Raw genomic sequence first — 22739 nt, forward strand, 5'->3', positions numbered from 1 at the left:
GGAGGCGAGACGCGCGGCTCCGGGGCTGCCGTGGCTCCAACACAGGGCGCAGGGCTCCCGGACGCCGGCAGGAAGAGGAGCCTCGGCGGAAGCAGGAAGCAGCTGAGTGGTTTTTTTTTTTTTTTTTTTTTTTGGAACAACCCGCTTTAGCCCCGGATTGGCCGCGGCCTGTCACGCGGCCCGCGGGCCGGACTGAATTGGAGGCTGTTCCCCCGGTGACCTTGCGTCGCCGCTGCCGCCGCCCTCGTCCGCGCACTGCAGGCTCCGGGTCGCTCAGGGGTCGCGCAGCCCGGCCTCTCCCTCGGGCTCCGGGAAGGATGGGGTGCAGGGGCCGGAGCCAGCGGGGCTGCCCGCTCAGTGACCGCGAGGACGAGGGGAGCCCCAGGCGTTCCCCGCGCGGCCCCAGGCCGGGCAGGATCAGAATGAACGGGGTGAGCAGCTGGGCCCGCAAGGACTCTGGTCTTGTTGGTGTAGGGGTACACTGCCTGGAATTCTGGGGAGCTAGTGATTGTTCCAGGGCTGTTAATGCGCCTGAAACTGCGGGGGTGGGGGGGCGTGGAGAGGGAGTGAAAAGAATGGAACAGGCCTGCCCCCTCCCGATAATCCTTATTACTTCCTTTGAATTTCGCCCCCTCAGGTACAACTTGGGAGAGGTGGGAAGGGATGGGGTGAGTGCTCTGAGGCTTTTAGGGGTTCAGTTTGAAAAGTCTCACTTCCCCCTTTTTTTCTGTGAAGGACCCGAACATGGAATTTCTGGAGGACAAAGAAAGTGGACACCTGAGGCCGTGGCTAGTACACACAATAACCAGACAACAGAGAAGCCAATGAGGGGGCACCATCCCTAAGAGCATGGGGGTGGGGGTGTGGACGTGGCTAAAGAAAACGGGGCTACACTGGCCTGGTTGGTCTGTGTGTATTTAGAAGTTGGTCCACTATGTAACTTGGGGCCTCCTGGAAGGCTCCTCTACGAAGCATCTATGAACACAGTCCAGATGTTTAGCTGCTTGAATCACAATTGTATTTTGGCCTGTGAAACCATCCTGCACAGCGGTGGCTCTCACAGCTCCACTGGGGAGAAGCCAGGCAGGTGGCCTCACTGAGCTGGACCACCTCACCTTCCCGAGAGACCGGGGCGCCGGCGCCCTGGGCCAGCACCCCTAACCCTTCACCCACAGGGTCACTGTAGAGATGACCATCTGGCCGGATTTGGGGGCCCCGAGGCAGAAGAAGGGCTGCAGGGGCCCAGGGAAGGCAGGCTGGGAGTAGGTGTGTAGGTGGGAGCCGTCCTTCACGTTGTAGAAGGACACCTCCCCAGCCTCGAAGTCCAGGAAGATGCCCACGTGGCTGGGGGGCTCGGCCAGCGTGGCGGGCGTGGGGCCGGCCGCTGCGGGCGTGTACTTCCTTCCTTTGCACAGCTGCACCACCCAGAACCCGTTCTCCGGGGACTTGGGGACCCTGTCCCTCCGGCTCACGTCGGCCCTGCACACGCCCAGGGCCCACAGCGCGTCTCCGGTGAGGTTCATGCCCACCTCCCAGTAGTGCCTCCCTGAGGAGAAGGCCTCCTGGCCCACCGCACAGGGGTAGGCCAGGAACCTGTCCTTGCCGCAGGGTGCGCCGTCGGGCGGGGTGCTTAGGTAGCGCCTCTGGCGGCTCTCGTACAAGATGAGGTAGGGGTATGCCGTGGTGGGGTCAGGCACCACATCCTCTGCAGACAAGCCCAGGTCCGTGGGGAGAGGGGGCCCAAATCATCCCTGATTCTCCCCAACCCCCCAGATCCCCCGTCAGCCAGGTCCAGCTGTGAACCTGAGGTTACTGTGTGATCCCATCCCCCAGCTGTCCACACTGGGGTGCCAAAGAGAGGGGGCTGGGGGCTGTTTGGGCATTGGTTAGTGCGGTCAAGACCCCCCATTGGTGGCTCTGGCCCTGAGTGGCTGGGAGCGGGGTGGGGTGTTGCTGAGAGAACTGGGCCCCTGATTACCTTGGAAGCCCTTGAGCACCTCTATCTGCCCAGGGACCCTGCAGACCGTCCTCAGCACAATGGGGGTGGCCTCCGGGTACTGCACACTCAGGCTGTTCTTCCTCCGATGGACACAGGTCTCACCGTCCCCTCCAGCCCCACGCTGAGCCCTCCCTGCACCCATTACTGCCTCCACCCAGGGTGGCCACGTACCTGCCCAGAGGGTCCTTCATGTCCTGCGAAGGACACGGGGGGGGGAGATCAGAGGCCTCATTAGGAACCTGGGGTGTCACCAAGTACCCTGTGTCCACACTTCCGGCTTGCAGAGCTAGAGGGGCCTTACAGTGCTGTCCAGGAGCCCTGAGTCCGCTTTCCAGAGTGTTACCCTACTTCTAGGCCATACCCGGGAACCGTGCGTCTGGGCCACCCAGGCCTCCTGCTCTCCCTGCACGACAAGCAAGGACACAGGGAAGGTGTCCAGCTCCCAAGGGGCGGGGAACACGCGGGGAGACCAAGCGGGGCCTTCACACTGCGGCCACAGGCCTCGGGTGGGTCAGAAGTCAGTGGATTCCTAACAGGTTGCTTTCTACTAGAAGACAAAGTATTCCCCAAAGTTGGGGCGACTTGTGGTCTAGAATCTATCAGGACACGTTTATGTATGTGTGTGCACGCAAGCGCGTGTGTGTGTGTGAGAGACCCGTATTCTTTCTGTGGATTCCATCACTCCACACACGATTCGTCAGTTACTCACTGTCGGCAACAGAACCCCCTCCAGGGCTGCGGCGTGCGGCCCGTCCCTGGCATGCCAGCTGCTTCTCCCCACTTCTGTCACCCTCGGAGGGGACGCTTGACTTGCTCCTGCCCCTGAAGTCATGGGTGTCTCTCTGGGCCAGTGTGTCCCTGCCCCAAATCACCACGTGGTGACAGCTGCCCCCGGCCACCTTGCCGGACAAGGAAGGGGATGCAGGACACAGGTCTGTAGGACTGGAGCTTGTCACAGGCTGCAGTGTGTCCCCAGATTCCTGTGTTGGAGCCCCCAGGACCTCAGAATGGGACTGTATGTGGAGACAGGGCCTTTAAAGAGGTGATGAAGGTGAAAAGAGGTCACTGGGGTGGGCCCTGATCCCACATGACTGTCCGTATGAGAAGAGGAGATGAGGACACAGACACTCAGGGATGACCACGTGAGGACACAGGGAGAAGACGGCCATCTACACACCAAGGAGAGAGGCCTCAGGAGGAACCAGCCCTGCCCATCTCCTCCAGACTGGGAGACGACGAACGTCTGTGGTTTGAACCCCCAGGCTGTGGTGTATGTGATGCAGCCTGAGCTGACTGAGACGGAGCCTTGTCTGTCTTGTTCCTGCAGGTCGACCACACCTGGGCTGGAACTCATGCTCCCACACCCAGCTGGGCCAAGTGGGCAGGTGCGCCCCTCACCTGCAGCATCTGCAGTGGCTCGCGCTCACGCCTGTCCTCCAGCTGCAACAGCAGCATCTCCAGGGAGCGTCTCTGCTGCTCCAGCGCGGCCGCGCTCTCCCGCAGCCTGGCCGCCGTCTCCTCCTCCTCCTCCTTCAGGGTCTGGAGGAGCCGCTGCTCCTCCTCCAGCAGGAAGAGGCCCGTCTTTTCAAACTCCACCACGATGCGCTCCCTCTGCTCCTTCACTTTCTCCTGGTGGAGAGGGGGCCCCAGAGATGAGGCGCCGCCCGTGTCCGCTTTCTGAGTGTGCCCGCCAGCCTCGAGGGATGCTCCGGGGCCGCCGGCACATCTCCCCGGGGCACCCGTATCCACAGAAAACCAGCAAACTGGGCAGGGGTGGGAGCAGGGGCTACGCAGAAGCCCCCCTCCCGGTGACACGGCCTGTTGAGCACCGTGTGCCCCCCTCCCTGCGTCTCCACAAGGGCCAGTCAGCTGAGCCCACGTTCCCAGTCCTCATTCTGCGGGCAATTCCACTACCTTGCTGGGGTCCTGCGCTCTCATCCACATGCGACAGTGACTTCCAGCTCAAGCGTCCAGCAGGAGGCCCTCTCTGGGGCCCGCCTGGCCTCCCTGCCCCGCTCAGGCCTCCCGCCCAGCTCAGTGCAGCCCCCAGCACCTGCCTGCCACTCCGCCAAGGTCTGTTCCTCCCTGGCCTGCAGCTTCCCGGTCCTCCTCATCTCCTCCTGCAGGCGCTCCATGTCATCCTCCAACCTCAGCTGTGGGGCACACAGCCCGCGGGAGATGGGGTCAGGCCCCCTCACACCCGGCAGAGGAAGGTGCTCTCTGAAGCTGCATCCACCATAGACCATCCCAAGGGGGTTGTATATGATGGAAATACCCCACCCCAAAACGTGCCCCTTGGGCAAGAGGATTGTTTGGAACTGGAGGCCAATGAGAACCAGCAGATGCAGAGCCGCCTTCCTGGGACTCCCCTTATCTGACCAAAAGCAGAAACTTCTGAGAAATGGGGGCTGCCACGAATCCTCTCTTTGGGGAAGTTTTGTGGCCGTGAAGGAGAGGGAGAGTTGGTGCCGACATGGACCTGCACTAGGAACTCTTATCTTCTGTTAGTTTCCCCCAAATATTCACCGTCTGCTGTGGTCTGAAGGTTTGTGCCTCCAAACTCATGCTGAAATGCTAACCCCCAGGGCTATGGTGTTAGGAGGTGGGGCCTCCAGGAGGTGACCAGTCATGAGGGGGTAGCCCTCAGGAGTGGGATCAGTGCCCTCGTCGCAGAGACCCCAGCAATCCTCCTTGCCCCTTCCACCACGCAGGCCACAGTGTGAAGGTGGCTGTGCGTGGACCAGAAGCGGCTCTCACTCGACCGTGCTGGGCCCTGATCTCGGACTTCCAGCCTCCAGGACTGTGAGCAGTAGGTTCCCGCTGTTTCTCAGCCACCCCGGCTCTGATATTCTGTTAGGGCAGTGGGAACAGACGGAGACACTTCCCCCAGTCGGCTGCTCTGGGAGCTTGAGACCTCTGCCGAGGTCTTGTTGCTTCTCTCCAGAGGTCTGTTCCTCCTTAAGATGCTACATCAGCCCTAGTTCTGACCGCCCCTCTGTTCTGTCACGGAGGTTTCTCCCACGTGAAGGTGCTGCCTCCACGTATTAACGATTGGTTCGCCCTTCCCATTGGTCTGTCTTTGCTCAGTCTGACCTTGGGGCCCCCAGCCAGAGAGCCTCAACAGGTCGAGGAGAAAGGCTTTCCCCCTGTAGACTGTCACCCAGCCTGCCCACACAGACGGCCGCGTGAGGCCAGCAGGGAATGTGGACCGGCGTCGGGCAGCGCCTTCCTCAGCCTGGACTCCTGAATCACCATAGAGGCGATGCACCACTGGCCTGGGCACACCTCGGCCATGTGGTCCTGTGCACGGAGCTGTTTGTTACACAGCCATGCCCTGGCCTGACTAATACACTCCTCAAGACACTCACACAGTCGGGCCTCCTGGGTCCCCGCCCCCCCGGGGCCCACCTTGTACTCCTGCACGGCCTCCTCGATGGGGACCACCCTGTGGTGCCGGTGCTCCCGGGACTCCCTGCAGACGACACAGATGGGGCTCTGGTCGTCCTGGCAGAAGAGCTTGAGCAGCTCCTGGTGCACCGCACACAGCTTCCTGCTCTGCAGGCCGGGGTGCTGCCGCGCCATCTCGGCCACCTTGGTCAGCAGGCGGTTGGGCCGCAGGTTCCTCTGGGGGGACGGCTCGCGGCACTCGGGGCAAGGGAAGGAGCCCCTGCGCTTCCTCCTGCCCTTCTTGCCTCTGGCCTTCTCCCAGCTCAGCCGGATGCACTCGCGGCAGAAGTTGTGGCCGCAGGTGGTCATCACAGGGTCCGTGAAGTAGTCGAGACAGATGGAGCAGGTGGCCTCCTCTTGCAGCTTTCTGGCCAGTTCCACAGCATCCATGGCTCCTGGGGAGGAACAGAGCATCCCACACACCCTCTGCCCGCAGTCAGGGCCTCCCCGCACTCCTGCAGCGTCCTTCTGCAGATGGGTCCTCTCAGGGCGCCCGAGCTGTCATGTTGACCCTCCTCAAGAAGAGGCACAAATGCCTCCCTGGAAGCTGACAGACCCTCTCCATGACCAAACCTGGTAGGCCCCCCGCCCGCCTGTCTGTCTGGCCAGTCCGCCCACTTTTGGAGAATCCCATTAGGTTGGTTTAGAGCCCCCCCCCCCATGGTGAGGGGGTGATGTCTGGTCTAGTTCCTCTTCCCCCACCTTTGGTGAATATGTCTGTGACCCTCCCGCTGGGCCAGTTCAGCAAGAAGCCCCCTCCCCAGGTCACCTCAGTGTCTTTCCATCCCTGACCCCCACTGTGTTCCTGGGTGTAGACGCCGTCGTCTGAGCTGCACTGGGAGATGAGCCACATCTCCCTCTGCTGTTGGGACGGTGTTTTGTTTTGTTTTGTTTTTGTGAGGAAGATCAGCCCTGAACTAACATCCATGCCAATCCTCCTCTTTTTTTACTGAGGAAGACTGGCCCTGGGCTAACATCTGTTCCTATCCTCCTCCACTTTACGTAGGACGCCGCCACAGCATGGCCTGACAAGCTGTGTGCTGGTGCGTGCCCGGAATCCCAACCCAGGCTTCGAGCAGTGGAGTGCGCGCACGCGCTTAACCGCTACGCGACGGGCCGGCCGCAACAGTCTTGAATGCACTTCCTTACCAGTTTACCAAGCGTCAGAATCAGTTTCTCTTTAACACCACGCCCATGCGACGGAGGAGACCGGACTGGAAGAGAAAAAGCTCTCTCCCATTAGGGGCGGGGTTGGCAAAGGTCCTCTGCTTGACCAAACTCTGCCCAGGCTCCTGGAACTTTCCGGCCAGGCCTTGGGCTTCGATTCAGTCCCTGCATCGTTCAAATTTAGCAAACATCCTGCCCGGGGCGGGGGGGGGGGGGGGGGGGCGGGGGGGGGGAGGCTAGCCAGAAACCCCGAGGTATTTCTTCACAGTAATTTCCCATCACTGACTCCCACCCTGCTCCTTGGCTATAGATCCCCACGGGCCCGTCTGTACCCCGAGTTGAACTTTATATGGGGTTATATGGGGTTCTACACAGAAGCCCAGGTCTATCCCAGCTTTCTTTTCCCTTATTGCAATAGTGTGAAATAAATCTGCCTTTACTGTTCTAACTACCGTCCAGCTCTGCCTTTCCTTGACGAGGTGCAGTGCAGAAAAGACACAGGAATGTGCATGCATGCACACACACACAAACACACACGAACACGCGTGCACACATGTACACACGCACGTACACATACACACATGCGTGCACACATGCAAACCTCAAACGCATGTGCACACACCACACAGAGACGTGCACACATTGCACGCATTACACACATGCATGCACACGCACGCACAGACACGCGCACGTGTGTACGCACACACTTGGGCGTCCGAATACCCACGACCCCACGCGGTGCAGATCCCCAGCGTCCCCCGTGCACGTCTCGGGTGGCGATTGGGGCCGACGGGGAGACCGGATTTGAACACGTTTCTGAACTAAAGCACCGTCCAGGTCCCCTTCTCTGCAGTCCGGAGGCGACGGCGTCTGCGTTCCGTGAATGCCCGAGCCCCGGCCTCGGTTCACTTGGACTGGGCGTCCCCGAGCAGAGCCTCTGGGCATCTCGCCCTCCGCTCCCCGCGGCCCCAGGTGCGCGCTGCCCCCTCAACAGACGCCGGGTGAGAGCGGGCGTCTGGCGGGCTGGGGTCTGGCTCAGGCCGGCGGGAAGCCGTCCGAGGGCTCTGGGTCAGTGCCGGTGCCGGGCCGCCCTGGGTCCCCCAATGTCCTCTGTAAATGCGGGCTAAACCCGTCGACCCGACTGGTCCAATTTACATCTTCAAAGCCGGGACGCGCCGTCTACAAGGGCCGGGGTGGGCGGGATCCCGACCTGAGCCCGAGCGCCGCCCGTCCAGGGGCCGGTACTCACCGGAGGGGGCGCACGCCGCACGGCCAGGCGCAGGGCAGAGCGCCCACCGCCCGGGAAGCCCGCGGAGGCCGGAGGGCGGGGCGCGGGGCTTTGTGGCGTCAGCGGGGCGGGCGCGTTCTCGGGGTGGGGGCGGGGGAGGATGCGGACCTGAGCCCTGTGGTCTGGAGGGGGGGGCAGGGCGGACCCCGCGGGGGGAGGCGAAGGGGGTGCGGACCCGCGCGGGGTGGGGGGAAGTGAAGGGGGGCGGACCCCGCGGAGGGTGGAGGCGAAGGGGGGTGCACCCCCCGGGGAGTGGAGGCGAAAGGGGCGCGGACCCCGCGTGGGGGGTGGACGGGGAGGCGAAGCGGTCGGGCCGCAGGAGGCCCAGCTCTCCCGCGGCGGCCTCCTTGTGGTCGATGCCGGGTCCAGGGGCGCGGGCGGCATCCGGGTCCCGGGTTCGGCGCGGCACCCGGCAGGTTCGCCCTCTGGGGCCTTGCCAGCGCCTGCGGTGGTTCCGGCGGGTCGCTGCCCCCAGTCCTGACCTAACGCTGGCCGGTGGCTGCGCGCACCCCGAGTCCTAGTCCGGAGGAAATGGACAGATGTGGGAACTGAGGCTCAGGCCACCGCAAAAGGGGGGAGAAACAGCCGGGCGCCAACTCCAGGGCCTGCGGTGTAGACGGCTGGCTCCCCCCACCCCGCGCCCGGCTGCGGTGTTTCTTGGATGGTGTCTCCTCACTAAAACACAAGCCTAGGCCCGAGTCCGGCCGCGCAGGGCAGGGGCTGGGCGCCGACGACGTGCTGAAGGAGTGGACACCGGATGCTCATTCTGTCCCCCCCAAGTCCCCGAGATCCTCTGTGCGTCCTTTACGTCACTGGGCCGGTTCTGGGCTGAGGATTTCTTCCAACTTAAAAACAGGATCATAGAATTTTTAAAACTTTAATATAAATTTTCAAAACAACACTCAAGAGAGCAATGGACCTGGTGTATAAATTGCCCAGATCAGCACTTCACTGTATTTGCTTCCTTTGTCCTGTTGTTTTGTCTTGGCTGAAGGATTTTTTTCTTCAAGCAAACCCCAGACATCACTAGGTTTACCTCTACATGCTTCTGTAGGGGAGGAAAAACTTCTCCTCTACCCTCTTAGGCTGAGTAGCTGGGGCCTGTGAATTAAACTGACACAAGACAGATTAACAGAGAAAACTGCGTTTATTTTGTATGCATTTGGGAGCCAACAAAGGAAGTAGCTGGCATGTTAAATGGTTAAAGTTAAAGGATTACATACCTAACTTAGAAGGGAAAAGGGAGGGGGAGAAATGGCCTCTCTGGGAAAAACAATTGAGTTTCTTTAGGAAAGACAAATGGGTTTTTAGTAGAACAGAGAGGAGATAAGGTTTGTGATAGTGTTTGTGTATAAAGCTGAGAGTGGTCTTTCCACCTTCCTCAGGGTCACAAAACTGCCCTGGAGAGGGGATTTCTGGTAGGTTTACTCTTGATGTCTCTCCTGGGAGTAGAATGCCCCACAGCGGGGATTTATGGCAGCCTCATTTCCCAGAACTTGATGCTTTTAGTCAGATAAGGGAAGCTACAAGGAGGCTTGCTTCTACATCTGTCAAATCTCAAATGTCTTCATGTAAAATCATGTTTATGGAACCTCTGGGGTTTGGAGTGGGCCCCATACTTCCCACAGTTCTCTGAAACTATGGGTGTTTCCTACATAAGCACAAGGCTTTCGGGTCTCACAGGACTGACAGCACTTCCCTGTCTGATCTGATCTCTGGTCCGTATTCAGATTTCACCTTTTATCTCAAAAGTGTTTGTTTAAAAAGTCGGTTTGTTTGAATCAGGATCCAAACAAGGTAATGAGGTCTTTTAAGACAGGTTAGTACGGTTCCTCTTCTTTTCCTCATGTTTGTCCTCCTCCTCCTCCATCATCTTCTCAATCCCAGTGACTGCAGACAGAGTGGTGACCCTGTAAGAGAAGCCCTGCTCTCGGGATTGGCCCAGTGCGTCCCTACAGCGTGACTGCTGGTGTCCCTCCATCAGGGACCTTCTTGGGAGGGAAGTTTGCTCTGGAGCTGAGCTTGGCAACCTGGCAACACGTTTGGATCCCTCCCGCTCCCTGGGGAGCTTTCAAGGACCCGGTGCTCAGAGTCTCTGTGGCACGAGACCACCCTGAGGAGAACCGTGAGGCTGTGTACTCACAGCTTGCCGCAGCCGTGCGGCAGCCACCCTCACCCTCGGGTGGGTGAGCTTCCCTACGGGAGAGGGGCGCCCCGGCGAGCCCTGACGGCCGTGGGCGGGGCTGGGGAGGCTGACGAGGGCTGCGGCGTCCTGGCCTGTGGTGGACACAGCCGCCTGCGGCCTGCCGCCTGCTGTGGGTCTGTCCTGGCACACGGACCAGCCACGGTGGCCTGTGTGTTAGGTCCGGCACCGGGGGGGGGGGGGGAGGCTGCTGTTCGGAGGAGCCCGTGTGACCCCGGCAGAGCTGGTCTCCCCACCCCAGCGGGTTCCCAGAGGAACGCTGTGAGGCCACACCGTCCGCCCTGAGGCTGTCCTGGGACAGGCCCTGTGAGCCGCCCCCGTCGTGGGGTTCCCTCGCCGGCTCTGTGCCGAGTGTGGGCACCCGCGGAGAGTCAGCTCAGCTGCCGTGCCTGGAGCCAGTGGAGGGAGGCTGCGGATCTGAGAGGAGGACGCACAGAAGATGCGCCGGTGAGACACAGGAGGACCCGGGCGACTGGCCCGTGGCCTTCAGCCTCACTCCCCCCAGCGCTGACGAAGCTGACCTTCAGCATTTCTAGCTCTTTCCTGCTTAGTTCTGTGAAGTTTGAATCATTTTTATGTTGATCTTTTGTTTCCACACGTCTGCCACTTTTAGTTGGAGGAACAGAAACACAAAATTAAAATCAAACCACCTTTATTTGAAATTTACAAAACTAAGTGTGAAAGGAAATATAAATAAGTTTTCGAATGATGATTTTTGTATGTTTGTAGCATTTATTCTTCTGAGGTGTAGGGGAGGAAAATCTTTTCCTCTACCCTCTTAGATTCCATACCCACAGCATGTGAATTAAACTGACAACAGACAGAATAACAGGAAAATCATATGAATGTTATTTGATGTTAATATTTTTCACGTGCACAGGGACTTCACAGAAAAGAATTGAAAAGCCCAAAGAAAGTTAGACTTGGGGGCTTATGTACAATTTTAACAAAGGGCAATAAGTTGTAGATATGTGACAAGAGAAAGAGGGTTTGGGTTGCTTGGGTGGTAAATTGTGGGAAGGTAAATATATGGGGAGACTAACGGTAGATGGGGTTACTTAGTAAGGTTTGCCTGTGCAGACTCATCTCGGCCCTCTCTCCGTCTCTGCTGAGGAGGGTTATTCTCCTTTTCCTCGTCCAGGGTGGGGGAGCTTCCCAGGGGGTTTGTGCCCTGCTTTTAGGAAGATGGGGGAGGGCAGAGAGTCATCCTCTGTCTGCTTTTCCTCACTTTTGCTTTCAGCTCAAAATAAACCTATGCCACAGTGGCATTTTTGGGGTGACATGTTCTGATCCCCCTCAGAGGTTGTCGTCAAAGATGAAGAAAGCCGGACACAGTTAAAGGCGGTAAAGAGATTTTATGCGGTGCCATTGCCAGAGGGGAAGGAGCCTGCAGTGTGGAACCGAGCTCACCTCCACACTGGTGGAGGCAAAGACAGGCGGTGTGGCCGGCGAGCAGAGAGGCGTCGGTGGACGGGGGTCGCTGAGCCGGAACGTCGGCGTGAGGGGGTTCTCCTTTGCTGGCTGTCGTGTCCAGCCGGCCGCTTTCACGAAACGCGGGGGCCCGGGGCTGGAGAAGGCGGGCGGTCCGCGGTCAGGGCGCGCACAGACGCGGCGGCGGGCGGGGCGCGGCCCGGGAGGGCGCGCGGCGGGCGGGCCGAGGGGCGGGTCCGGCCGGCGGGCCGGCGCCTCGCGGAGGGCGGGAGCCGCGTCCGCCGCCGTCGGAGCCCAGCCCGCCCCGCGCCCTCGGGGGTGCGGGAGCCGAGGGGCGCCGCGCTCGGCCGTGACCCCGATTCGCCCGCGGCGCCCCGTGAGCCGCACGGCCGCGTTTCCTGGGCTGGAACGCGGGACAGGCTGCTCGTCGGCACCGCCGGGAACGGCCTCAGCGCGGGCGTCCGCAGCCCCGCGCCTTCCAGGCCCGGCCCGGCCCGTGTGGCCTTTTGAAACAACAGAGGAACCGCGCCTCTGTCTCGCGGAGCAGGTCACAGGTCTGCCGGCCGCGCCTTTGTCCGCCCCGCGTGCCCGGCCTCCCCGCCGGGCTGTCCGCTCCTCGGCCCTCGTGCCGCGCCGCCGCGCCTTCCCGACGGGGCCTGGCTGCGCGGCAGGGACCGCAGAGCCTGGCGTGGCTGTCGGGCCCCGGGGCTGCGGGCACCGCGGGCCTCGTGGGCGGGGAAGCTCTTCCGCGGCGCTCTGAAGTGCGCTGACAGGTCTGTGGCTTAAACGGGCAGCTCAGATCAGCAGGAGAAAAGCTGTACAGAGTTTATCCCATGTTTTTAATTCCACGTGCATGGGGGCTTCACAGAAAAGCAGTGAAAACAGAAAAGAAGGTTAGACCTCGGGCTTATACGCCATTTTAACAAAGGGTGATAAAGTGTAGAGAAGCGAGTAGACAGAGGAAAGGGGGTTTGCGCTCCGAGGGCTAAGTTCTGGGAAGGCAGCCGAAGAATCTCTGGGGAAGACGGTGGTGGACGAGGGGGTTTCTGCAGACTCACTGGGTCACACGCAGTCCGGGTTCCCTGTGTTCTGCCCACCGCCTCCAGGGGCGAGGGTCGCTCCCCTGTTTCCGGTATGGGATCGGGGCGCCTTCACCATCGGGAGCTCCCGCCCTGCTTTCAGGGGGAGAGCCCCCCTTGTGCTGGCTGTTTCTCACTTGCCTTCAGCTCAAAATCACAATAGGCCGCAGTGTGTATTTTGGGGTGGGGCCTGTCCCGAGCCGCTTCGACCTCTTGGGGATGTTACTGCAGCATGTCCTCCTCCGGGAGCCCACTTCGCGGCCTCTATCCCCCGGAACATTGCCGGTTGCCGGGATGGGGTCACCAGCTCCCAAAGCCAGTTGTGCTGGTAAAGCAGGTGGGTCGCCCGTCCTGGACTGATCTGAGCCTCCGGCCCCCGGCCGCAGGGCTCTGCAGCGATGGCCGGCAGCATCTCCTTGGGCCTCAGCTACCTTAGGAGGTCTCGGCAGCCTCCATGGCAGTGTCTCTGACTCCTCCCCACGTCCCAGTCCAGGCAGCCCGAGACCACGGGGCGTGCGTGGACTTTACCGTCAGGCCTGTCGGCTCATTGCGATGACCAACGCCCAGCAGGGGCTTCATGGTGCCTCCCCTGGGGTGGGGAAAGACAGCGGAGCAACAGAAGAGCCCTGGGTCCACGTGCCCTTGGACACGGTGGGCTTTCCGTCTGTTTCAGGGGCCCCTCTTTGCAGGCGAGAGCCACTCGTGCCCCTGTGTCCAGTCTGCACTCTCTCCACCGGGAGGTGCTGGACGTGGCTCTGGGCTCCTTCCTCCGGTTTGTTCTGGTTTCCACCTGCCTTCCTTCTCAAGGACGGGGTGGGGGACAGTCAGAGTTCCCGGTGGGTCCACCAGGCAGGCAGCTGGGAGGCCCTCATAGGGAAGGATCAGGCGGGTGCTGTGACCCCCAGAAAAGCTCTGTCTGCCTGGAATTCCAGCTCCTGTGGGGAGGGCGGGGAGTTGTCTCCTAAGGTCCTGTGGGGTGCGGGGATGCTATTGAAGGTACAAACTTGCAGCCAGATGAGTAAGTCCTGCAGGTCGGATGCACAGCATGGTGAATATGGACACCAACACTGGATTAAAAACTTCAAAGGTGCTGAGAACGTAGATCTGAAATATTCCCACCACAAACGAGAAATGATTACGTTATCTGACGCGGGTGTGGCTAATGCTACAGCAATGACAGTGTTTTGACATATAAATGTATTGAATCAACACATGCACACTCACACGATGTTACATGTCAATTATATCCCAATAAAAAATAAATCTAAAGATGACGTACTCTAGGGTCTCTTTGCAGCAGAAAGGAAGTGACAAGTCATGATGAGTTGGACGGCACCAGGTGGGAAGTCGCTAGGGAAGAGGACCTCAGAGTTTGGCCCCAAACATGGCTTGAAGGAGGGCTTTGTGGTGTGAATTGTGCCTCTCATTCTGTGACCTCGAGGCGTGGGCAGTCGCCGTGGAGGAGAAGCCGTCAGTGAGAGCTCAGGAAGGCCAGCTTGCTGGGTAACCGCCGGCGACAGTAGGGGGAATATCGAGTTTTATTCTAAGTAAGTTTGTGGTGTTGGCTGTTAGACATGAAACAGGAAAGAAAGGAACAGCTAGAAAAGCAGGCGTGGGTTTTACTCGGGGATGGGAAGACACTAGACACAGCAGGGCCAGCACGAGGGAAGAGGTTTCAGTACTGACAGCTCTCTGGAGACAGGAGGACCGTGCACCACGCAGTGATGCACGGGATGGCACCAGGGTGCCAGGAGGTGAGGGCGGGTGGGGGGTGCAGGGAAAGCTGGGCAAGGCCTGGATGGTGGTTTCCTGGGAAGGATGGGCGGGGCAGGGGAGCAGGATAGGACGGGCCCGTCTGAATAACTGGGGCGCAGGGCTGTCCCGGGGTCAGTACCTGGCCTGGGGCGATTAGGGGGGTGGGCAGTGAGCTGGAGTGTGAGAGCCCAGAGAGGAGGCAATCGGGCGGCCTGAGCTCACCTTTTGTGTGAGCGTCCACATCTCTAGTCTCTCCTACAACCTCTGTGACTTAGTGGGGGCTGGAGAGTTAGGGCTGGGTTGATATCAGACTGCAAGGTGCCATGAGGAGTTCAGTGATTTCAGGGGCTACTTACCCTGTACTGGTAGGAACACGACATGTCTCAGAATTTACATTACTGATGTTGTCACAAATATTTTTTATTTTAAAAATGAAATCCACGGAAATGATATAAAATCTAAGAACTCAGAAAGGGCATATAGTGAAAATCGATTCTCTCTCAATCAAGGGGTTGTTGAGGCCCTCGTCTCCCTCTTGAGATAGAATTTATTGTATATTCTTCAAGAGGTGCATATACAACCACCTAATTGTTATTTTTACCTAAATGGTGGCATCTTATGCACGTGGTCCTACAACTTGTCTTTTGTTACAACTAACACTTTGCCAGGACGTGTGAGAACCACCCGACTCTTCTTAACGACTGCACGGTTTTCCCTTTTGAAGCCATTCAGATTGTTTCCAATTATTTTACCATGAAGGTGATATATTTCTAGCCCAATAACCAGGGGCCCCCAAATAGGGCATTAATAGTGAAGGTCTGAGGCTGATGCAGCGTTTTTACAAATATTTCTTGAATACCCCACATCATGCTGGTATGGGGGAGACAGGTGGAGGCCTGGTGTGTAAGGGCAAATGTAAATTCAAAATAAGAGGCTGAATTCTCCCTGTTGAAATTAAGGGAAGACACTTTCCTCCTTCTCCCTTTTCTTTCAGTATTTCTTCCTCTATCCCTTTCAAGTGTACGTAAATCTTTTAATGGCTAAACTTGCCAGTCTCACCTCTCAGGAATGTATCCTCAAGGACCTGGGAGCCATCTCTGAAATGTAATCATAGAGGAGGAAAAAACTTTCCTCTACCCTCTTGGATTCAGTATCTGGGGTCTGCAAATTAACATGTGTCTTGACATGAGTACAGCCATGTTTGGCTGCTCCATTGACCTACAGCCACCAGCACAAAAAGAAATATAAAAGCTGCTTTCTGTGTGGTGGGAACTGGCCTTTATCCCACGGAGAGAGTTGCAAGTTGTAACATTTCAAGGCTCTTGGAGCGTCGTAGCACGGGATGGACTGGCCATCTGTGCCGAGCTAGGACGATAACCAGAGAGAACAATGCACGTACACAATTACTGGGCTGGGACGTTAACCAGGGGGCTCAGTGCATGTAAGCCACTGATAACCATTTGTGCATGGGAACACTAAATGCTTGCTCTGCAAACTCTGTAATTGCTTACTCTGAAAATTACTAATGGTATAAAAACTGCTGGAAACTGAGACCTGGTGAGAGTTCCACCTGTGGAAGGGACGCCTTGCCCAGGATGTGGGATCCTTGCCCAGCCGTGTCGATTGACAGGACTCTCCCGGCAGTGGGGCGTGGATGTTGTGAGTAATTGATGTATTGTGAAGTAACTGATCTGATGTGTTCTCTTTTCAGTCAACCTGGTGTTTCTCTTTCCGGTTGATTTGTGTCATTTCCCTTCAGTCGATCTGGTGTTTCCCTTTCGGATCGATCTGATGTTTTTCCCTCTTATTATATGACCTATTCGAATCTGCCGCTATCTCAGCCGATGTGGATGTTTTCCCTTTCCAGTCGAGCTGGTGCTTTTCCCCTCTTAATATTTGACCTATTCAGATCTGTTTGTGGACTATCGCCTTTACTATCCTCTATATAATAAAATATAGCTTCAGTCCATTTGTTTGGAGTGGAAAGTTTTTTTTACATCTCCGATCGAATCCCCGAACCTCTCATAACATAATTGGCGCTGTGAGCAGGATTCAATTAAGGAGATGGCTTTCCTGTTCAAACAAAGGGTAACTGAAGCCAAGGTGGAAGAAATTCCAGGATGGGAGGACCCTCCCTTTTGCACTCTGGCTGGGGAGTGGACTTATAGGTCAGGATTATGTGAATCTTGGGATGTTCGTCTGTGAGATATGAATCATTGGATGTGACCAAAGTTTTGCAGATGGTAGGAAAAAAAAAAGAGAGAGATGATGTTTCTTTTCTGGCACAGCGAGGTTGGTGCTTATTGACTGCTTATAGTGGGCTATAGAAGATAGGGATAAAATACAAGGGAGAAGGTACTTCTGAAAAAAGAAGTTTCAGATTTACAGTCCCTGCTGATGTCACCCAAAATAGTAACTCTTTCCTTGCCACGAGCCTGGCATTCTAGTTTTATTTGGCCCCTCTTATGTGACAAATAGAGAGCCTGAATATGCATCAAATAATAATTTGGCAAGCCAGCCGGGAGGCTCTTTGTCCGTGGCTCGGTGGCCCTGGGCTGGGTGGGATGTCCTGGGAAACAGTCCAGCAGCTGCCTAGATGATTTGCCCTAGGGACTGCTCCCAGTGCTTTCCATCTGACCTGGCACCGCTGACCCTGGGCACATTTTTCTTATGACAGGGAAACAAGCTCTAGAATTATTTGTTTGTTTGTCTATTTCTTGTTGTTTACACCGAAAACTCCCTTCCCCTCCATCTGGAGTCCTGTCTCTTTAAGAGGCAGGGCTATCCCTACTGGAGTGGGAATAATTATAGGACTTTTACCCGGAATCTGTTAGATGCACCTATCTGTTCTGTTTGGGATCCCATTTGACTGTCTGTTCTGTATGTTTGTAATTTTGGAGGGGGGGAGTTCCATCTGTCCCCAAGAAAAGCCCTCTGGGCCACCTCTTGGCTAAATGGGCTATATTCAGCTAGGAGCCCATGTCCAAGAAGAAGATAGTTTTTTCTTGTAACACCACATGGCCACAACATCCCATAGACTCCAGAGAGAAAGTGACCAAAATGGGGCAATTTCAATTTACCAAAACTGATGTATTCGCTTATGCAATTGGAAAAAGCCAGCTAAAAAGTTAAACAACTAGTGGGAAGCCTATTTTAATCTTTTGAGGTTTCTAAATAAAATCAGAAATACTGTACTGCCTCTTTAAGAGAAAATAATTAAGTAATTAATCATGCCAGCAGCCGAAGCTGAATCTGCTGCCCCCTCCCCTCTCTTGCTGAGCTTCCCCGCTTCAACTCCCCCGGAATTCCTGATCTGAAATTAAGCAAGTGAAAATAAATAAACTTTTGAAGTAATTTAAAATTGTGATGGCCATTCTGGAAAACTTCTGTTTCAGATGAGTTCACCTTAAGGGTCACCCTTAAAAGAGAGGATTCGAAACCTCTCACGATGAAATGCAATCTTTAATTAATACACAGAGGCTTCTAAAAGACAAAGTTATTTCAAAAACAGCTCCCAAAATCTTTTTGGCAACTGGAAGCTTTAGAGTTTTGCTAAATTAAGTTGATAAAAATTTATTGAGTCTCTGGGTCGTTTCCACATGAGATAAAACATTAAAAATTGTTTTTAGATTTGTCTAAATCTATAGATTTGTCTGCCTTTGGTTTCTTATCTCAAAAAAAAACTGAAAGATGCTTGTGTTTATTGATAAACATGTTCTGTGCATGTTGAGGAATTTTCTGTGAGAAAGTACACATTTCTGGAAAGTCTGTATACAAAAAGCAAAATGTATGTTGTCCATAAAAAAGATATAGAGAATAGAGATATTGTTGTTTGTTTTATTAAAAAAGATAAATTTGTCCTAAAGTACTAAAAAAGAAAAAAAGGCATAGGAAAAATTCTAAATGTAAAAAGTAAGTGACAGAAGGTTTGTGAAAGCAAAGCCCTGAGGAGTTTTATACATGGTCAAGTTGGCTAAAGTCAGCTGGTGGAAAATTAGGATTTGGCTTTCTCTCTTATAAAGGTAATTTTCTTAAACTTTTGGTGTGCTCTTTATATAGAGATTAAAAGGTGTTCTTTTGAGTAAGTCTATGTAAAAGACAAAACATCTGTGTTTTGTTAAAGTAATTTCCTATGTTCAAAAGGACTGAAGTCTCTCTATTAAGGTTTTTCATTTTGTTTTTTGACTGTTTTAACTCTCTGTTTGCCTTTGACTGTTTCTGTTGTCGACTTAGTTAAATAAATAACTAGGCATTGTTTCCTATTTGACCAAGTGTTTTAAAATCTTTTGATATTTTTGATAAATTTCTGCCAAAATTAAAGTTTTTTTAACTTAAAAAGAAATTGTGAAAAGACATATGATTATGATGCTAAAATACAATTGTTACTGTATTTTATGTTGATGCTCACAGTTCTTTAATTTCTACAGAACAAAAGTATAACTCATGCTGATCAGCTGGTGCAAAGTCATGCAACGCACAACCCAGGCTTAGCACAATGGGTCCACGAAAAGAGTGGACACTTGGGAGAATAAACTTCATACAGGTGGGCACAACAAAGGGGAATACTTGTCACCCATGATGATATTGCCACTGCAGTACAACAATGTCAGTTAGGCCAACAGTTAAATAAACGGGGAGTTCCACACCCCTACCAAGGTCATATCCAAAAGAGATTATTTCCTGCCCATACCTGGCAAATAGATTTTATTGGACCCTTGCCAAATTCTTGTGGCTATACTTATGCCTGCACTGCTGTTGATCATATTCTGGTTATTTATTAGCTATGCCGGCTAAAGCAGCCATCCAACAGAGTGCCATAAAATTCTATGAAACACCAAGGCAGATTCAGAGTGACAACGGTTCCCACTTTACAGGTAAGTTGATTCAAACTTGTATAAAGGAGAATCATATAGAATGGATTTATCATATACCTTATTACCCCAAGGTGCAGGCCTCAGAGAACGAATGCGTGGATTGCTTAAACAACAATTGAGAGAACTCGGTCATGGCTCATTAAAGGGATGGCATAAACATCTAAGTACCGCTCCTCTGTCAAGGTTATTACCAGCAGAGATTACAGAAGTGGCAGCCGCCACCCATGAGTTTATGACCTTAACCTGTTGGCCCTTGACTCAATCTACTAACCTGCCTTTTCGTGCCATGGCCGAAGTGGCTGGATTGGACTTATCCACTGTATATTCTATTCAATTGCCCCCTAAGAAGCAATCTATAGCCCCTACTGGGATAGGGGTACAATTTCTCAAGAACAGTTTCGGTTTGTTAAAAGGACACTCAGGACTGGCAGCAGAAGGTATTAATGTACTAGGAGTTATTGATCCATATTACCGAGGAGAAATAAACTTTATATTATATAATGGTAGTGACAATGCTAACTATAGCGTCTGGGACACGAATGGGACAATTATTGGTGCTTCCCCTCCTAACTCCAAGTGTGTCACAAGGACAACCTCCAACTGAATTAACTAAAAGAGGAATGCAAGGATTTGGGTCTACAGATGGATGGAAACCTGGAGCAAAGGTGTGGGTGACACACCCACCCAATGCAGCTCCCCATGCTGCAGAAGTAGTGGCCCAAGCGCCCACCGCAACACTCATAGTCATGTATCTAGGAAATAAACACTTATATCATGTTCCTAAAAATTCTGTTTCTTTACATGAATAGATATTCCTGCCGTGCTCGCTATGCTATGGTGCACCTCCATGACTGCTGCAGACCTACACACCAACTAATGTCTCCATAGGACAACCTTTGACCCTGCACTGCTGGAGCAACTGCTCTACACCAGTGGGACCTGTAACCTGGACTATGATTGGCCGAGAAGTTTGATCTCAGAAACATCAAGCAACTTCTCAGTATAAGCCTATCTCTGATCAATTACACAAAACTAATTATAATTTCTCTATTACCCTGCCTTCTGCTACCCTCCGTGATGGGGGCTGGTCTGGACTTCTACAAGCTAATTTGTTAGGCCTAAGTGTTACCGTATCTAATGTTATCTTTGATGCTGTGCATGATTTACAAGATCAAGTTAATAATATTTCATATTCTAAGGGATTATTTGATTGGTTACCTTGGGGTTTAGGTCCTTTATTACAAGATAATTTTGTAATGGTTATAATCATTGGATGTTGGGTTCTTGGATGTGCATTGTGTACTTGTGTACGAAGTTCATTGTCTGTGCACATGGTGTCTTATGGTTAATGGAGACGGCCACGGCCGAAAATGTCTTGACATGAGTACAGCCATGTTTGGCCTCTCCACTGACCTACAGCCAACAGCACAAAGAAATATAAAAGCTGCTTTCTGCGTGGTAGAAACTGGCCCTTCTCCCATGGAGAGAGTTGCAAGTTCTAACATTTCAAGGCTCTTGGAGCGTTGTAGCACGGGATGGACTGGCCATCTGTGCTGAGCTAGGACGATAACCAGAGAGAACAATGCACGTACACAATTACTGGGCTGGGACGTTAGCCGGGGGCTCAATGCACGTACGCCACTGATAACCATTTGTGCATGGAAACACTAAATGCTTGCTCTGCAAACTCTGTAATTGCTTACTCTGAAAATTACTAATGGTATAAAAACTGCTGGAAACTGAGACCTGGTGAGAGTTCCACCTGTGGAAGGGACGCCTTGCCCAGGATGTGGGATCCTTGCCCAGCCGTGTCGATTGACAGGACTCTCCCGGCAGTGGGGCGTGGATGTTGTGAGTAATTGATGTATTGTGAAGTAATTGATCTGATGTGTTCTCTTTTCGGTCAACCTGGTGTTTCTCTTTCCGGTTGATTTGTGTCATTTCCCTTCAGTCGATCTGGTGTTTCCCTTTCCGATCGATCTGATGTTTTTGCCTCTTATTATATGACCTATTCGAATCTGCCGCTATCTCAGCCGATGTGGATGTTTTCCCTTTCCAGTCAAGCTGGTGTTTTTTCCCCTCTTAATATTTGACCTATTCAGATCTGTTTGTGGACTATCGCCTTTACTCTCCTCTATATAATAAAATATAGCTTCAGTCCATTTGTTTGGAGTGGAAAGTTTTTTTTACATCTCTGATTGAATCCCCGAGCCTCTCATAACAACATGAAAAAAGATTAACAGGAGGAAAGGCATACAATTTTATTGATGTTAATATTTTTACATACATGGAAGACTCACAGAAAAGTGAATATCCAAGAAGTGGTTAGACCAGAAGCTTATATAACATTTTAACAAAAGACATAAGTTGTGGGAAGGTGACTAGGAAATGTATGGTAGATGAGTGTTGTTTAGTAAGGTTTGTCTGTGTACTTATCTCGGTGCTAACTTTCCGTCTTCTTTTTTTTTTTTTTTTGTGAGGAAGATCAGCCCTGAGCTAACATCCATGCTAATCCTCCTCTTTTTTTTTGCTGAGGATGACCGGCTCTGAGCTAACATCTATTGCCAATCCTCCTCCTTCCACCCCCCGCAAAGCCCCAGTAGATAGTTGTACGTCATAGTTGCTCATCCTTCCTGTTGCTGTATGTGTGTCTTGACATGAGTACAGCCATGTTTGGCCACTCCATTGACCTACAGCCACCAGCGCAAAAAGAAATACAAAGCTGCTTTCTGCGTGGTGGGAACTGGCCCTTCTCCCACGGAGAGAGTTGCAAGTTGTAACATTTCAAGGCTCTTGGAGCGTCGTAGCCCAGAATGGACTGGCCATCTGTGCCGGGCTGAGACGATAACCAAAGAGAACAATGCACGTACACAACTACTGGGCTGGGACGTTATCCAGGGGGCTCAGTGCACGTACGCCACTGATAACCATTTGTGCACGGAAACACTAAATGCTTGCTCTGCAAACTCTGTAATTGCTTACTCTAAAAATTACTGATGGTATAAAAACTGCTGGAAACTGAGCCCTGGTGAGAGCGCCACCTGTGGAAGGGACACCTTGCCCAGGACGTGTGATCCTTGCCCAGCCGCGTCGATTGACAGGGCTCTCCCGGCAGTGGGGCGTAGATGTTGTGAGTAACTGATTTGATGTAAAGTAATTGATTTAATATAAAGTAATTGATTTGATGTGTTCTCTTTTCGGTCAACCTGGTGTTTCTCTTTCTGGTTGATTTGTGTCATGTCTCTTCAGCCGATGTGGGTGTTTTCCCTTTCCAGTCGGGCTGATGTTTTTTTCCCTCTTAATATTTGACCTATTCAGATCTGTTTGCAGACTGTCACCTTTACTATCCTCTATATAATAAAATATACCTTCAGTCCGTTTGTTTGGAGTGGAAAGTGTCTTTTACGTCTCCGATCGAATCCCCAAACCTCTCATAACAATGTGGGACGTGGCCTCAGCATGGCCAGAGAAGCGGTGCCTCCGTGCGGGCCCGGGA

At 53.8% G+C, this 22739-nt stretch overlaps 1 protein-coding gene across 1 annotated transcript; it reads right to left on the reverse strand.

The window, feature by feature from the left end:
• Window positions 1-1157: 1157 nt before the first annotated feature.
• On the reverse strand, window positions 1158-5874 carry TRIM17 (tripartite motif containing 17). The gene is made up of 6 exons (XM_058554871.1): window positions 5408-5874; window positions 4057-4152; window positions 3398-3628; window positions 2171-2193; window positions 1979-2079; window positions 1158-1705 (listed from the first exon to the last, which is right to left on the reverse strand). The coding sequence occupies exons 1-6, from the start codon at window positions 5858-5860 to the stop codon at window positions 1158-1160; spliced, it is 1452 nt and encodes a 483-aa protein (XP_058410854.1). The 5' UTR covers window positions 5861-5874.
• Window positions 5875-22739: the final 16865 nt, after the last annotated feature.

This window comes from Diceros bicornis, chromosome 1 (genome assembly GCF_020826845.1).
Source record: "Diceros bicornis minor isolate mBicDic1 chromosome 1, mDicBic1.mat.cur, whole genome shotgun sequence".
Taxonomy (NCBI): domain Eukaryota; kingdom Metazoa; phylum Chordata; class Mammalia; order Perissodactyla; family Rhinocerotidae; genus Diceros; species Diceros bicornis.

Bases quoted from the DNA above. Each gene is read 5' to 3' on its own strand.
- TRIM17 (XM_058554871.1), bottom strand. From the start codon at position 5,860: ATGCTCTGTTCCTCCCCAGGAGCCATGGATGCTGTGGAACTGGCCAGA. The intron at 2,080-2,170 runs GTACGTGGCCAC...TGTCCATCGGAG, and splicing joins ATGAAGGACCCTCTGGGCAG to GAAGAACAGCCTGAGTGTGC. The intron at 1,706-1,978 runs GTAATCAGGGGC...GCTTGTCTGCAG, and splicing joins GGTGCTCAAGGGCTTCCAAG to AGGATGTGGTGCCTGACCCC.